The 18,676-nt window shown below is 37.5% G+C and overlaps 1 protein-coding gene across 1 annotated transcript in view; it reads left to right on the forward strand.

Moving 5' to 3' along the window:
* LOC120769169 (insulin-like growth factor-binding protein complex acid labile subunit) overlaps nt 1-18,676 on the forward strand; it is a 134,814-nt gene that overhangs the window by 73,987 nt on the left and 42,151 nt on the right. The window contains exons 2-3 of the mRNA XM_040096054.1: nt 6,878-7,007; nt 14,698-14,895. Of these exons, the coding sequence (XP_039951988.1) occupies nt 6,878-7,007; nt 14,698-14,895 (328 nt within the window). The remainder of the gene's footprint in view (nt 1-6,877; nt 7,008-14,697; nt 14,896-18,676) is intronic.

Consider the following 18,676-nt stretch of genomic DNA (forward strand, 5'->3'; position numbering starts at 1 on the left):
CCAACTCATAGTCATTAAGAATCGTACCATGCGTCTCGATAGTCAGCACATTGACACTAAATTTACGTATCGGGCTTGTGGATCTAGATAGTTAAAAGATGCTTCGGCATGCCCGTTTATTATTTTAACTTTTCAGGTACGTTCGAGCTGGCAACATGACAGCGGTTTTTCAAATTTGTCATAGTATTACGTAAATCAAAGCATTTTTTTGGGAATTATTGATATTCGATATCTTACTACTTCCAAAAGTGCTCTAAAATATTACGATTTAATGTCCAATTTTTAAAGTAGCTGATTGTTTAGTGTCGGTCTGTATCATGTTTCATAGAGGAGAGAAAAACAGAGTCATGCATTCATTGAACTCAATTAAAATTGTTTGCCGTTTCTCAAGTCAGCACTGCACTGAACCAATACATCTTAGTAGATGCGACGATAAAATTCCCTTTTGATAACCCCTTCCTGTGTAGCTGTTTATCAATTCCGAACGGTGAACTACCTAATTGCATAAACAGAACTGCGGTTATAGCATTTCCTTACATTCTCTCGCATATATCTGAAGTTAAGTGCACTTGGCTGTGCATATGCGCTGGTGTTATGCTTTTAATAGGGCTGTCATTTGTTCTGAGCGCAATGGAATCCTTTACAGCTTCCTCAAGCTTCTAATTACACAACGCGTATTCCCACGCATTCACCACGTAACCTACATACGTGGAAGAACTTTAGAAACTAAGTGCACACATTAATTCTTGTTTGCCTATTGATCAAGTGCTGCAGTCGCTTGTTTTCGTTATCTCGTGGAGGTGTGATTAAGTGTTCTCGACACCAATTTGGGAGAGACAACGCCGTAGATGTATGTATGGAAGTCAGATTCACGTAGGTAACAAAAGTGAGAGACTTTTAGAAATTTAAAGTGGCAGTTTGCTCATAAGAAACTTAGAAGTTGTGGCTCATGGATTGTAGCTGAGATGTTTAGATTTTGTTTTGCCCTTTCGGGATGGAACTATTTTTTGGGCTGGGCTTCGACTCTCTTTGTCGCCCATGGCAATTTGAAACTAAAATTACTTCTTTAGAATTCATTGAACGCGCTGCCAAAGTGCCCTTATCACTTTATCAATAAAAGTAGGCGTCAGTATAGACTAATTTCAAACATTTTTATCAGTTGTTTTATTGATTAGTATGACTAGCTGACTGAGCTGTGCCGAGATCAAAGTAATTCATAGATAAACTAGGGTACAGTTCAATAGCTCTTGGCAGTCTATAATTATTACCTGAATGAAAACCATTTTTTCTTATCGTTGGGAGCAAATAATATATGTCTATTGTTGTCCGAATTTCGCTGTTTTCGAATGGATCATAATTTTTACTCGTGTATAAAAGAAATATTGTGGTGGTTCTCTTCACTACATACTTCGAGCGGGAGAAAGAGAGTTTTCCGCGACATTTCCTCAGAAGGTATTTTGTGTTTCGTCATCGTGGCCAAATTTGTGCTATTATTCCATGAAACAGCCTTTTATAAGTCTGTCTCACCGTGTCGTCTGTCAATCCAGGTCAACAGGACCGCAGTCACTATAGCCGTTTTTTCAGTGTGCACCATGAAATTGAACCTCGTTCTTTAGCCACGTTCGTTACGGCAATATCGTCCGCATAGCCAATTATCTGTGCTTCTGTGGACAGCGTAGCACCCCATCGTACAGCACATTCCTTAGTAATGGACCTAATACGGAGCCTTATGTTAACCCACAATGTAGCTTTTTTGGACCTGCGATACCGATCGTATAGCAATAGTTTGTCACACAAATAGCTGCTAATTGTTCCCAGCAGATACCTCGGGGTGTTTCTTGCCTCTAATACCCTCAGTATATGTGGCCAGTAAGCCGAGTTTATCGCCATGCATCCATCTGTTGCCCACTATGTTCTTGGCCGCAATGTCAGCTACTTTTCCGACTGCGTCTGTGAACACCGGAGACTCTTTTTGTAGGTGACGTTCTAGGTGTGTGCAAACCAGTCTTTCCAACATTCTGGCCAACGTGTCGATCATGCACAGTGGGCGATACGCAATCGGCTCTTTCGCCGGGCGTGACGCTGTTTAATCGGAATTCAAATGAATTTCTGCGAACGTTGGCGATACTTCGATCCACTGGTAAATATCAGAAAGCCTCTATGTAGACCTGCAGAACACATATTTTTCAAACGAGTTATGGAAGTTAGAGTATCACTTAGTTAATGGAATCTGGCTAAAGACGAATTTGATCAGAAACTTTTTTAAGTTTTCTTAAATTACTTCATATTTCCCTGCTCTTATAAAAAGCAGTAAGTTGTATGTCGCTTGCAACTAATTTTGGTGCTTTGTTGCACGTCGGTTGGCGGTCAAATTGCTGTAATACTGCCACACAAGAAGCCGCTTTATTTGATTTATTATATTCGATTACACCCAGCCTGGCAACCAACGCACACCGAACTGACGCTACGTGTACACAGTGTGGCAGCGGTCATGAACTTAACCTTTCAGTGACGTGCTCGCATCAAAAGAGCCAATGGCACGTGTAATTGACTAACATATCCTATTTCAAGCGGCTCTCCATACCGGCTTTTATGCAATACATTCTCGCGTCGACTCGTTGCCTTTCTAAAAAAGCTAAGCTCTTGCCACATACATACATATGTACAGCTAAAGGCATTCATGGCTTGCCATTCACCATTCACAACAACCGTTCAATACTTTGCTGCCGAATTCGCCACATGCTGCATGCCACTTGCCACTTTGCAGTTGATGCTTTTTCGCTAAACTGTTCTGTCTCATCATTACCATTTCCCCTTCACACATACACTCACACATAATCACTTGCGCCTTCAGCAACAATAACAATCGAACGCTTAGCCTGCACAGTGACAGGAAGTCTTCTAATCCGAGTCTTCTTCAGCATTGTCACTGCCACTTTGCCTTTGACTTTGACGTCAGCGTCGCCGCCAACGTCATCGCAGCAGCTGCTTAAGTGCTGCTCAGCGTTGAAAGTTGATACCGCTAACATTTAAGCAAATTTCTTTTTGCCACCAACAAGCTTTCCTCCCGCTTCTACCAGGTCTTAATAGCAGCTCTCTGCACTTTGTCTCCGCCTCCTCCCGCATTGTTGCGGCAGCTCTTTTATGCAATGAATAGTTCAGTCGGCAAGCGCCTGTGAGTTCTCAGCTAGTCAGTGTGGGTTTGCAAGTCGATTGGGTTTGCTGATTTGTTGCATACTTTGCTCTTGTTGTTGCTGATGTTATGTTTGTTAGTGGCATTTGTCAGTTGATTGCTGGCTTTTAGTTGTAAGCTGTTTTGTCCGTATTTCGTTGCTTGTGTGGCTCTCTGCTGCTGCCGCTCACCGGAAAGGCTCAGCCAAGCTTTTGAAAAAGTTTCCAATGCCTAATGGCTTAATTTGAGCTTAATTCACGCAGCTGCTGTGCTAAAAATCGAGACGTATAAAGGGATGTGCAGAGTGAAAATGGATCTCGGCTCTGTGCTTGGGCATCAGAGCCGAAATAAACACCATCTCCATCGCACCATCAATTCAAGCAAAATCTGTTGGAAACGTCTGTCAAAAGCTACAAGCTCATTCCATTATGAAAGGTAAACAGAAAATTGAAATTCTCTTCAGTGGCTAGAAAATATTTGAATCGTTTAAAAAAATATTGATCTGCCTCAGTCTTGGAAATAAAAAACAGACGAGTGAAGACATGTGGTTGGAAAATCACAAAAAATCCCCAAACTGAATTTGGTTGATCATAGTATAAGGTTGATCAAAATAGCGGATGCTCTACAGTTATCAAAATTACGCCATAAACAAATCGTTTATCAATTTTTGAGAGTACGAAAGTTCTATGATAAGAGAGTACCGGGCGAAATTAGAACCACTCGATTTACCGTTTCAAAAGTAAATCAAAATTATGGCAACATTTTTTCGAATCGTGTTTGAACTTGCTTCCACCGTATACTCGGGATCGGACTGCCAACAACCTTTTCCTTTTCTCAAACGTCAAGAGGAGGCTCAATGAAAAGGAATGAAGACATCATCAAAACTGAGGCCTTTTTTGTAGACAAAACTAGTCGCACCAGAAAAGTAATATCGAAAAGTTCGAAAAGACACAAATGGTTCTCAAAAGCAACTTTATTGTGTAGCAAAGTTAAAGTTAAAGCTTACAATATGTTTCATCATTCTGTGTTCTTTTGGGTTTATGGAACCAGATCTTTGCCCCCATTTCAGCCAAGCAAATAACTTTTTAGTTAGTACTTATTCATAATATTCCGCTCATAAATATCCCCTTCTTTGTTATCCACATCTTATCGACTCTCTAACGTAGTGAAATATTTTCATTTTCACATTGAATTTGATTTTCAAATAGGCAATCTTCTGCGTAAAGTCGCAAATTGCATGAAAATATTTAAATTTTCTATTAAGTTTTTCATTGCAATTATAATTAACCGAAGCTGAAATTGATACACTCAAATTCATGCAAATCCATTTTGACTTAGATGCATTGCTTTGGGGAAATTAATTTGCAGTTGACACGCAAGTCGAAAGTGCGCTTTGCAATTTGAAACCTGTGAACTACTTACGGGAGGTCAGAAAACGCATAAATTTCTTGAAATTGTCCGCAAGCATAGTAATTGTCATGATGAATGACTGCTCTCGTTATTATGAATTCTGAAATGACTTATTTTATGTAATTTGTGACATTTGTGGTCACATACTATACAATTCATACATATGTATATATGTACATACATACATGTAGTAATTCATGTACGTGAAAACTATTTATTTTATTTTACAAAAAAAAAAATTGTTTTGTAATAGTGCCAGTTAATTAATGTTTCCTGGTTTATTGAAGAGTGATGCAATTTTGATGTTTAACTTCTGCTCGAATATGCGTTATTAATTGTGTTAAAGGATATTGATTTGTATTATTATTTTTTTTATATTACATCAAATTACAAATTGCATCAAAATACAGATAAATTTATTTTCATTTCATCTTGCGATCAAAATCAACAAATTCCGTGTCTCGGACAAAGTAGATTTGCCACGGATAACTTGGTGCTGGATCCACATCCAAAAAATTTATAGAATCATTACTGTGGTAATGTATTTGAACGATTTACAAACTATGTTCCGGAGTTTGAAATCACAAACCAAAATTAATTGAAATCAGCCACTAGTTGCCAAAAAGACCTAATCCAAAAAACGAAGTACCTTATTGAAAACAACATGTCCAAAAGTAACACTTTGCATTATCATATAACGAACTGGCCTGGATTTTGGTTCCAACCAGACGGCGCTACATATTCTTCTTCTTTTTTATTGACCAAGACTGAAGCTTCCAAGTCCTTCTCCCTCCCCTTTCCAATAGAGTGGAGGATACTGCGTCGAATACTCTCACAGCTGGAATGTTTTCATCCATCAGGATGAAATGATCTACCCAGCGTGGTCGCTGTCTCTTAACTCGCTGAACTATGTCAATCTACATACCTCATATATCTCGTAGAGCTCATCGTTCTATCGACTACGGTATTCGCCGTTCTCAATGCACAAAGGACCATAAATCTTCGGCAGAATCTTTCTTTTATATACCTCTCCACCATATAAGTAGCAGGACGAGGATAAGGAGTGACTTGTAGAATTTGGCCCTTGTTCGTCCAGAGATTAATTTACTTCACAAATTCCTATACAGACCGAAGCCGCAACTGTTAGCAAGAGTTATTCTGCGTTGGATTTCGAGACTAACATTGTTAGTCTTAACGCTGGTTCCACGGTAGGCGAAATTATCTACGACTTCCAAGCTATGACTGTCAACAGTGACGTGGGCGCCAAGCCGTTTGATGGCAGGAGATATTTTGTCTTGTCTTCGTTCACTACTAGACCCACTTGCTTCGCTCCCTTATTCAATCTGTAGAAAGCAGAACTCAATATCATCGGCGTATACCAGCAGCTGTACACTCTTATAACGGATTGTGCCTTTTCGATTCTGTTCTGCAGCTAAAAATATTTTCCCCAGGATTAAATTGAAGAAGTCGCATGATGGGTAGTTGCCTTGTCTTAAGCTTTGTCTGGTATCGAACGGCTCGGAGAGGTCTTTCCCGATCCTGGTGGAGCTTTTGGTATTGCTAAACGTCAGTTGACACAGCTGTATTAGTTTTATGAGGGGTCCTTTTCGTGGTATCTTTTCACAGGTGGTAAATAACTGATCAGTTGTTGATTTTCCAATTCTGAGGTCACACGGATAAGGTCCAATCAATCTGTTGAAGTGGCGCTTTAATCTTTCACGCAATACGCTCGATCAAACCTTATATGCAAGGTTGAGAAGGCTTATCTCACGGTAGTTGGCGCAGATTGTGAGTTCTCCGTTTGAGTGGACTATACATTATATTACAGCGTGTTCTTGCTGATATACACCACGAATGCTGCAAAACTAGGTCGAAAATTGGGTCTTTCGGCTGGAATGGATTCAGGCCAACCAATGCAACATAAACATAATGGCAAAGTCTTATCTCACTAAAACTAAATTATTGTTCACAACATTAAATTATAAGCGTTTTATTTCTTCTTGAACAACATTCCTATGAATTATTGTGCAGCTGTACTGTGAACATATCAGATACACATAAGTAACTTTTATTGAACCAAGTCCCCTGCCAAATAGAACTTTGTAACTTAGAGCACTAACACTTTGACTTACTTTAAGCATAACTCCTGAAGAACTACTTATTTAATAAGAAACATGTTTCACTGCTTATTACGAATTCCTCAAAGAATTTTTCTTTAATTTTATTTTGCAGTGACTTCGTTATTATAAAATACCAACTCTGATTCAACGTCTCTTTTTGCTTGTTCCATTCCAGATGCTGCTGCAGTGGTTCGTGATTTGCCTGCTGGCAATGCCCGTGCTGACGGGCACCGGCCAAAACTGCCCGACGGAGTGCGCGTGCAACGTGGACGAGCACAATCGCCGCCAGGTGATTTGTACGAAAGGTGAGTAGCAACAGCGATTTCTTCCCTTTTAAAGAAAAATGAAGAATGCGCGGCACATTATTATTGCTAAATTTATGTTATAAGTAAATTTTTACCGTTGCGATGAATGGATGGTAATTTCGCATGCAAACTGTGCCTGTCAGCATTGTCCCTGCTGTAATAAACGAAATATCTTAAATGCGCTAACACAATGCCGCTGCAGAAGAAGTATTACAAGAGATTATGCTTGCATCGCGCCAATGATGAAACGCACGAATTGCGAACGCGCTTTGTTTCGCACAACAAAAGTAAACAGTACATAATTTCAGCCACAATGAAACGCTTCCAAGCCGTTGTTACGCCAACTCGCGCTACCCGAAAGTGATGGCGCGCTGAGAGGCGTTCACACAATGCAAATGGCAATGAGCGCGGCGAAGAAACTTTACAATTCACATTAACGCTTTGCGTCCTTCGGAGAATTCGTGTGGCGCTGCCATTCCGCGGCGGCAAAGAAACAGGCGTGGCAACAACTACGCCGGATTTCGCATAAAAAATCATGAGCGGAAATTGTTGCAAGCGAGAAATTGCGAACGAAGCAAAAATCGGGAAAAATAAATGTCGGAAAAATTAAAAATGCAAAAATGTAAAACGAAACTGCAAGCATGAATTTCGAATATTTCAGCTTCTAGCTTGGAATTCATACGCACGCATACATATAAAGGCGTATGCATTTATGCATTAGTATGAGTGTAGATATGTTGTTCATAGGCAGCCCTAACAACAAGTGCTTAGCATTGTGTGTGTGTGTGTGCATTAAAAAATGAGTTCTGCAAGGACTTAAAAATTCAAAAATTTTAAGAGGCAACATGGCAGGCGTTGCAGCAATATAGGCGTGTCAGTGCGCCAAAGCAGCGCCACGTTGTTGTGTATAGCAACGCCAAAAAGCGAAACAAAAACAAGAAAAAACGTTAATTTCGGCTGCACCGAAGCTAATATACCCTTCACAGGTTCATTTCTTTTAGTAACTATGTGTTCAGTTTGTATGGAAGCTATATGCTATAGTAATCCGATCTGAACAATTTCTTTGGAGACCAATTTCTTACAGATTACATTGTTGCCATAGAAAATAATCTATACCAAGTTTGGTGAAGATCCATTGTCAAATGTGAAAGTTTTTCATACAAGAACTTGATTCCGATCGTTCAATTTACATGGCTGCTATATGTTATAGTTCTCCGATATCGGCCGTTCCTACAAATGAGCAGCTTCTTGAAGAGAAAATGACGTCTGCAAAATTTCGAAAGGATATCTTAAAAACTGAGGGACTAGTTCGTATATATACAGACTCAGCTCAATATATATATACTTTATAGGGTCTCCGACGCTTCTTTCTGGGTGTTACAAACATCGTGACAAACTTAATATACCCCGTTCAGGGTATAAAAACTTTTAAATGAAGCTGCACTTGCCACAGTTGCAACTAAAGCGCATGATGTATGGTTATCTACAAATATATGAATTCGAAAAAAATGCAAAAAGAGGGTGGTTGTTGGTTGCTTAATAATTTTTCTTCAGGGTCCCCCGCACGACACCACACCCTCCGTCTCCAAGCCGCACAATGGCACCGGCTTCCGAATTAATCTGCATACAACTTTAGGTTTATGCTGAAACTCGCGTGTAACTGGCGCGCGACAAAAGCTTGAGTCGGATTTGTTGCATTGTTGCGAAATAGCGCTAAATGTCTTTGACTTATTTACATACGTAAATTTTAGTAAAATAGGTTTTTAGTTCAACGAAGAGGTGTCAGAGAGGATGACGCTATTGTACACACAAACACTTGAATTGGATAGTTTCGATATTAGATTAAATGCCATATAAAATGAAAGAAATAACAATTTGTGGAAAGAAATAACAATTGTGAACCAGCAAGGACCGTAGCTCGAAGCTTCCCTATAATGTGAGAAATGCGATACAAACGATATTAAGCCTGTATGTACTTACAATGCATTGTACAACCGTTAAGGCTTCACCTCTTCGTTGCTTCGTTCATATAAATGAGTCGTCAACACAATTGTGTTTTGGAGATACAATGAAGCTTCGTTACTTGAAAAAAGTCTCAGAAATGCCCGTTTCTGCTTCACCTTCAGTTTGCTTGTTCCAGTTTATTGTTCCTGAGAGACCTTGATATCCAGAGAAAGGGCTCTAATTGGCAGGCGAGAACCATTGAGCAACAGATACTTACGAATTTAGAGAGTTTAAGTTATTTGTGTTAGGTTAATGTAGATTCTTCTGAACTTATCTGGAGTCCACAGGTCAAGAAAATAAAATTTACATATAGCTTCATTGGAAGGAATTTTCACATTTAAGGCTTTTTAAAAATTAACGAGTGGGATCATACATAGGTAGTTTAATATACATAAGTCAAAAAAATGAAGTAATACCCCATAAAGTAATACTTAATCAGGTGGTTCCGTGGGAGAGATATGAGTTGGGAGTAGATTAGGTTTAGCGGATTAAAGTTCCGCAATCCAGCATTCGATGCTTCCTCCTACTATAAAAAGTCAAAAACAGTTAGTCACTCTTAAGATTAATAAATTGATGATTTATCTTTGTTCATTTTATACGGTTAGTACTTATTCCTTCGACATATAAAAAAAAATAATAAATATATAAAATTAGTTCCAAGCCTCAACAAACAATCTTGGCGATGACGCAAACAGCTCCGAAGTACGGATGCAAATTCCGTAAAGTGAAACATCGCTGGTTCGATGTGTTTAAATGAGTCAAGGGTCCCCCACTCTATCCGAAAAAAACTGGCGCATCCTAGCACAACTCAACTACACTAAGAAATACACCACACCTGGGGACAAATTGGATTTCACCACAGCAGATGACAACTATCTAATAACAAACAAAAGGATTGGATCATCGCTGCTTTTTTTACATTCGCTTACACACTGCGCCGCGTCGACATCATATTTACTTCGATCTACAAATCCGACAGATCCCAACTCAATTCGCTTTTTACACTTCGCACATCAAGATCCATTTTGGACTTTCTATTCGACACTGTGTCGCACTTGCTTCGATCGACATTGTTCCACCCGAGCCGACTTACAGCGATCCAACACAGTTCGACTCGATAGGTTATTAAACTATTGCTCTGTAAATAAAGGATCATTCTAAATAAATTGTACATTTTAAATTAACAAACACATCTTATATTTTTTAAAGACTCGCGCGAGTGTGATTGCAAATTGAAACTTCAAAATACAGTGGTTTGTTTTCCCCAATATTTGGGTCAACATTTATTCACGATGTAACGAAGTTTTTTCAAAAGAAATATCGACCAATGATATATTATGTATCACAACAACATTGTATGTTTCAACTTTGTATTTGAATAATGGGCATAAAAAGCTAGTTTCGGAGAAAGTTATTTATTTGAAACCGAATTTAAAAACAACAACTTGGAAAGACTTTTCCATCTCACGCGATTTCTCTGTTCTCTGATATGCGCTCCGGCTTTAGAAAGCCATCGTTCACTCGGAACTGAAGTTGGGTAAATATTAGAAGAATGTTTATACAACTGTGGAAAAAAATTCTTCATATCAACCTACACTTCTATTGGATTCTGATTGATAGGAGCCACAGCAGATACAAGACACATTTGCACTTCAACTTCCATTGATGTAATTGTGGACAAATTTTACAACATTCATTTCATATTTTTTTTATTATTGTGGGCTAAATATTTATGGTGGCTCAAAATATCAAACGAGTGTTCTGTTTCACACTTTTTCGAAAATGCCGACATACCAACGGCATCCCTAACATAATTTATGAAAATGTTTAACTAATTAATTTAAATAAAATTTTGCTTTTACCAGAGCATCTTTTAAAAGCAGTAATTTAAATTTCAGTCCTCAGGCAGTAGCCAACGGCAGAATTGAATATAATTCATGTTTGTCAAATCTTCAATTCATATTCTTTTGCAATTCATTTTTTAACTCCCCTACAATAGCATCTTTGGGTGAAATTTTTGTTAAAGCCTCACTTATAGCAGCTGGCAACGTTAATCCAAATTAACTGCATCAATCCGGATTAATTCAGGAGTTAGTGAAGATATTTTCGTTGCTAACTCCCATTTAATTCGCAAAATTTTATAGAGTTAGCTTCATTTTCGTTGTGGCAACATTGTTAAAAGTGGCCAATGTTAATCTATTGTAAATGAAAAACAAGCAACACTGACAGCTGATTTCCAAATTTTCAATAATAAAAAATAAGAAGTTTTATGTTATGATGCAGTTTTAAAAATAACGCATTGATATATTATGTTTTTGTAATAAAAAAATGGCAATGTTTATCTTCTATCCATTTTCATTGAAAATATTGTAAAAATGACAATCAGCTCTTTACGAGAGTTCAAGCTCGCCAGCTGCCGTCTATCACCTACAAATTTGGATCTGATTTAGTGCGCAGTTAATCCGGATTAACGCTGCCGTCTGTCAAAGCTATTAAACAACTTGCTAGAGGTATAACCTTTCTAACGATAACATTGATATTATTAGTGTTATCCGCGGTAATATCCCTGTTGACCATGTGAAAATATTTTTGTAACTCAATCACCTTCTTTATTTTGTACAGCTCAGAAGTAGTAAGCATAGAGGGTTTTTCTAAGCGAATGAGTAGTACTTCACTAAAAATAGGGTCTAACTGGACAAATCTCTGAAATATATAAAAGCAGGAGTTCAGCTCGTTCTTACATCAAGAATCATATAAAGAGTATTACTTGTAGAAGCCCCAGTATATATTTGTTTCTTTCACAATTCCTCACTAATATTAACACTTCTGAACTAATGAACTTAACAATGTCGTGCACCTTTGTGATCAAAGCTGACATTTCCATCAACTTATCTACTGCCTGCGTGACAACCAAGTTAAGGTTGTCTGCGAAGCAAGGACTTAATTTTTTTGTTGCCAAACCAACTTCTATTTAATTTCACGGAAGCAGAAACTTTATTTGCGGAGGCGTTCCACTCATTGAGAAGCTGAGGCAATTTTTTTAAAATAAGCTACAGAATAATTTTCGCATAATTGGATTACGCCCAACGTCCCACCTAACAAATTTAAATTGTCTAAAAAGTGCATTGTTACCCCAAGGAACGACTGCTGTTCCATATTCTCAGTTCATATGTTATATAGTACGTTAGTTGAAAATGTAAGATAATCTTCATATTTTTCATCTACCCGCAATTTTATTGCCTCTTTGCGGGGGATTTTAAAAAGCGGAACCAATTCCTTCGTGAGCTGCAGGCATTCATTTTCTTCTACCATGGAAAATAGCTTACTGTCCATTAAAATAAATTTGACAATTGCTTCAGTGATTTGCCTTGACTTAGTGCCGTCTTGAAAACTACACAATTTTGTACTTGCAACTCCAAGTCCTTTTCTTCGCAGAATGCCACTTATGATGGAAATCCGCGCCTGGGCGTAAGCATCTGAACTTCTTATAAGGCAGACCGCTTTTTGATTTTGAAAGCGGCATTTTCAAAACTTTAAAAATAATGTAAATACATATTATTTTATTATTTCAATATTTATTAAAATATTTAAATTTTTTAAATATATTTATATTTTATATTCAGTAAACCTGCAACAAAGTTGTGTCTGATAGCAGATGAATTCGAAACGGGTTGTAAAATTAACAAACAACTTCTAAAATTTGTGGCAAGGAATTAAAATTTAACACAAATTTTATTTTCGATTCACACACAAAAGTTTTTCTTAACGCTTCTTTCTGCTTTTGTGGAAACCGCATCACGCTAGCGTCGAAGTATATCAGCCTAAAACAGGTTAAAACATCCACCGATTGAAACATTCTGTATACCCGATTGTTTGTTTATTACATGCAATTCTTAGCAAAGGCGTGTCCAATAAACTTTTGGCACGATGTCCACGATTTAATTGCCAATATTTTTATATATGCTTTACAGAAATTCTGCAACTGTCTGTCTTTACATTATACAAGGTCTGTCGCAAAAGAAACAGGACTGTTAAAAAAACAACAAAAAACTAATATTTTTCAAAAGTTATATTTTTTTATTCAAAGTAGTTTCCTTGTGCTTCGATACAGCGTTTAGCCCGGTCAATTAGCATTTCAAATGAGTATTTAAGGTAATTTTTCGGAATGCTCTTGAGAGTATCGGTCGTCGCCTTTTGGATAGCTGAAATGTTCTGAAACCAGTGTCCTTTCATGGGCAAATGATGTTTTCCAAATAGGTAAAAATCACAGAGTGCCAGATCAGGTGAGTAGGGTGAGTGATTAATGGTTAATATGGAGTTTTTTCTCAAAAAAGCCAATGACACGGCGCATTATCGTGCAACAGGCACGTTACTACGGAATAGGCACTGATCACCATAAACTTTTTCATCATTTGAAATGTTTCAGAAAACGTTTTCCCAAGTTTAAAACAAAATTTAATATTTGCTCTTTGTTCAAAATGCATTTTACGACCGATGACCAAAAGCTGCTGTCACTTTTTGATCGATAACATCGATTGAAGTTATCCAATTGTCTTAAACTTTTTACGAAATGTTATGTTTTTTTGCGACAGACCTTGTATACTACACATTTTTCTTTATATACTATATACGATATCCAGTTCCGCGGATTTTGAGATATCGATCTCACATTTTGCGTCCTTCTCAGCTGCTCATTTGTCGGTATCGATGATATCGAACAACTTTAGCATATAACTGTCATACAAACTGATCGATTAAAGTCATGGTAATGGGTTCTGTAATATTTTTTCTTTAATAATACACCTGTGATTGCATTGATGCGTAACCACACGAAATGCTACAAAATTAATAGCAAAGGCTGAAAAAAGAAGCCAATAAGACGGCTAGTAAATTGGTGTTTCATTCAAAGAATTGCAAAAGAAAATTGTAAGTTTAATAAAAATATCCCAATTATAACAGCAGCAGGTTTTTTCAAAGCTGTTCAGTGTTTGTCGACAGAATATGCACATGTTATACATCGAACACCCCATTTTACTTCAAAAGAAGTTTTCACAGACCAAAAATTCACAGCTGCCCGATTTCCAAGTATTAAAAAGCTAAAAATAAAGAATACTATAACCATAATTTTCATTTTGCCCCAAATGCCATGAAAGCGTTCGGTCCAGCTTCCAAACTCATAAATAATAAATTCGGCTGGATATTTATACTCTACACTTAAACGAATTCAATCAGAAAACAGAGGGAAAGCGTCCGCTTTTTGATTGGTTACATTCTGTTTATTTTGGCTACAAAACATGCTTTTCCATATTCATTGCAACATTACAAATTATCATAGGTTCCTTATTGAATATGCTACACAAACTTGTGAACTGGCATTATTATTGAGGCAAAGTGGAAAGCATTTTTAATACCAAAGCATTTCAATAAGCCCCTTAACCTACAATCACCTGCTACCTTTCGAACTCGTAAATTCTCAACTAATACCGAATTTGCGCTTATTGCCAAATCGTAAAATTACAAATGACCTGCCGCACACCTCCATTCATTAGCAAAGGATTCTTATCCGCTTTATATACAACACAAGCATACACCCACAGTTATGGGTTATAATAAATCAATTTGCAATAACAAAAAATCCTCACTTTACAACAACTCACTCATATTTTGTGGCCTTTCATTTTTACAGGTGGTCTCAGCGCCATGCCGGTGAGTCAGATCGCCAAGGATGTGCGCGTCATTATCATCAAGGGGCCGGGCAACACCATCACCATCGGACACTACTTTCGGAATTTCTCGCATCTCGAGGTGCTGCGCATCACCGACTCGCAAATCCCCTCGATGGGCTCCGAATGCTTCTTTGGTTTGGTCAAGCTGCGCATACTGGGTGAGTACCGAACATAATAAAAATGTCTTTAAAAATTGGAAAGATCTATAAAATAAAACAAACCGGCGGATTATGCCGAAATAACTGTGAATGTGCGAAATGCTCGTATCATGATTGTAAAAACTTAAATAAAATCCGTAAGTAAGAACTCGGGGTTTTACGTGCACAATGCCAACAATCAATCAAAAATACCAAGAATGAAAACAAAATCAATTTACAATGAATGCAACAACAAAACAACAGCAGCTTACAGCAGTTATGTAAGTGGAAACGCAAATGGCCAAACACACACATGCGCTCATACAAACACATAGTTTGCTCGTAAAATCGGCCACCACAGCAAAGGACACAGCGTATGAACTTTATGTAGTGACAGCGATTACAAGGATTCAATTTTTACAAGCCGACAAATAAACCTGCGCAGGGCCCACAGAGTGGACTCGAAAAATGCGAATGAGTGAAATAAGAAGATTGCATAAAATAATCATAAAATGAAGGACAATCAATGCGCCGAATATAGCCGAAAAGTGAGATTTTTTAAAGTAAACTCCAGCACCATGACTGTATGTATGTAGTAAGGGGGGAGGGGCTGTTGGGTCAGCACTGAGGTGGCTTATTGAATTCACACCAAAGGCGTTTTGCAATCACATTTAATATCGTAAAATTAACGAGTTGCTCTCTCAACGTAAAGGCATCCAGCCAGCTTAATAGCCTAAGAAGGGAAATAAGAACGAAAAGTGAATAACGGAACTCAAAGGATGTGCTTGCACGCGTAAATCGTATTTCATTTTGTTTTTAAGATTGTGGGGCAATAATCGCGCAAAGATTACGGTGTTAATAAGAAAGGTTTTACAGCATATTCTTGCTACTGCTGATTACTCTGCGAGTTTAATCCTCCAGTCATTGCGATTTTCAGCAGAGAGCCTTTGTGATATTAGTTAAATTTAAGATCTTTAAATTCATCTTTTTAATGAAACATTTTTCCACTTTGACTATATCTTTAGTTTGCTAGGTGATAACTTATCACATGTCAGACAGATCACGGTTTAACAAAATATACATAAGTACGGACTGGATTTAGTATCATCGCGATGAAATTTTTGTAAAAAAAAATGTTTATGACCAAACTAAAACTACAAATTTCAAGTTCACAAGTATGGAAGGGTTGCATTTGGGTGCAACCGCACATTTTTTACTTTTGCAACTCGTAGAGATAACTCACATATTGGCCGATGTACGCGGTATAAAGTCATCCGCAAGTTTTAAAATATTTATTTAACGTATATGGGGGCCCAAGGAAGTATTGCATCGATTCAGGCCATTTTTTTCTAGACAGAGGCTATTATCAAGAGATGACTTTTAATTGTATGGAATGTATGGGATATTGACCGATATTTTCGGTCATAAGTCAACTATAGCTACTGGGTTCGACATATTAAGTACCTCAGGGCTTAACCAGTTTTGGTTAGATTTGGACAATTTTGTTTTATAAGGGTGCTTACTTTAAACGAATAATTTTGCAAACTTTTATCCAGAAGGAATTTAAAATAGTGTTAAATGGGATATGTCGACAAAAGTTGGTAGAAGAATCGGCTTATTCGAATTTGGCCACTGTAGTTTTATTGGTATATTTATTTTAGCGAGATATGGTATTTTAATATAGATCGAGAAAAAAACAATATTTTTATACTCTCGCAACAAAGTTGCTAAGGAGAATATTATAGTTTTGTTCACATAACGGTTGTTTGTAAATCCTAAAACTAAAAGAGTCAGATATAGGGTTATATATACCAAAGTGATCAGGGTGACGAGTAGAGTTGAAATCCGGATGTCTGTCTGTTCGTCCGTCCGTCTGTCCGTCCGTCTGTGCAAGCTGTAACTTGAGTAAAAATTGAGATATCGTGATGAAACTTGGTACACGTATCTCTTTGTTCCATAAGTAGGTTAAGTTCGAAGATGGGCAAAATCGGCCCACTGTCACGCCCACAAAATGGCGGAAACCGAAAACCTATAAAGTGTCATAACTAAGCCATAAATAAAGATATTAAAGTGAAATTTGGCACAAAGGATCGCATTAGGGAGGGGCATATTTGGACGCAATTTTTTTGGAAAAGTGGGCGTGGCCCCACCCCCTACTAAGTTTTTTGTACATATCTCGGAAACTACTATAGCTATGTCAACCAAACTCTATAGAGTCGTTTTCATGAGGCATTTCCATACACAGTTCAAAAATGGAAGAAATCGGATAATAACCACGCTCCATAAGAAGGTTAAGTTGGAAGATGAGTAAAATCGGCCAACTGCCACGCCCACAAAATGGCGGAAACCGAAAACCTATAAAGTGTCATAACTAAGCCACAAATAAAGATATTAAAGTGAAATTTGGCACAAAGGATCGCATTAGAAAGGGGCATATTTGGACGCAATTTTTTTTGGGAAAGTAGGCGTGGCCCCTCCCTACTAAGTTTTTTGTACATATCTCGGAAAATACCATAACTATCTCAACCAAACTCTACAGAGTCGTTTTCTTCAGGCATTTCCATGTACAGTTTAAAAATGGAAGAAATCGCATAATAACCACGCCCACCTCCCATACAAAGGTTATGTTGAAAATCACTAAAGGTGCGTTAACCGACAAACAAAAAACGTCAGAAACACTAAATTTTACGGGAGAAATGACAGAAGGAAGCTGCATCCAAACTTTTTTTAAAAATTGAAAATGGGCTTGGCGTCGCCCACTTATGGACCAAAAACCATATCTCGGGAACTACTCCACCGATTTCAATGAAATTCGGTATGTGATATTTTCTTAGCGCCCTGATGACATGTACGAAATATGGGTGAAATCGGTTAAGAATCACGCCTTTTCCAATATAACGCTATTTTGAATTCCATCTGATGCCTTCTCTGTATAATATATACATTAGGAACCAATGATGATAGCAGAATAAAACTTTACACAAATACGGAATTTGAAAAATATGTAAATGACGGATAATGAAATCTCGATTATCACTTTATCATGCGAGAGTATAAAATGTTCAGTGACACCCGAACTTAGCCCTTCCTTACTTGTTTCTTTTTGAATTTGTCTAATTTATGTTTACAAAATTTCAGAGAGAAACCCTGTCTGCGAACACCGATTTTCATTTTCAATATACAGCTGTTGACTGCTAATTAGAAACGCTCCCTTTTTATAAGATGCTGATGAGTATAATGATTAAATATTTTGGTATACCGTTATTTATATTCCTAAAAACTAACATTGTTTGTGTTACTCTATGTACTATTAAATTCACTCAGTTTTATAGTTTCACAGTTGAAGTTGTAGAAGGTGAATTAAGTGCGACAGCTAATTAGACAAAGTTGTTTAAAGAATTACAATTCCTCAAGGTATTAAGTTTTATTAATAATATTATTGATTTCTGGTATGGATGTGTTTCAAAGATGTGGTTTAAAGTATATTCAAGTTTTGTAATGGGAAAAAGCTGCAGCTGTACACCTGCCCTACTTGGTTACATTTTTGACCTTCGTCAGTCTGGAAAGACGTACAAAGAATTTTTGAATCAGGTCAAAAAAAATGTTTTCAACGTCCTCAAAAGTTTCCAGAATTCTAAAACTATTTCCAAGTTACACGCAAAGAAAAACCCTTAAAAGCTTCAACAGAAATAGACCGCTGAATTACTACCATCGCCCGAAGAGACCAAAAAAAGAGTTCCACTGACATTCTACATAAAACTGAAGACGAATACAAATATTCAAGAAAACAATTTCCCGGCGT

The sequence above is a fragment of the Bactrocera tryoni genome, chromosome 2, assembly GCF_016617805.1.
Source record: "Bactrocera tryoni isolate S06 chromosome 2, CSIRO_BtryS06_freeze2, whole genome shotgun sequence".
Taxonomy (NCBI): domain Eukaryota; kingdom Metazoa; phylum Arthropoda; class Insecta; order Diptera; family Tephritidae; genus Bactrocera; species Bactrocera tryoni.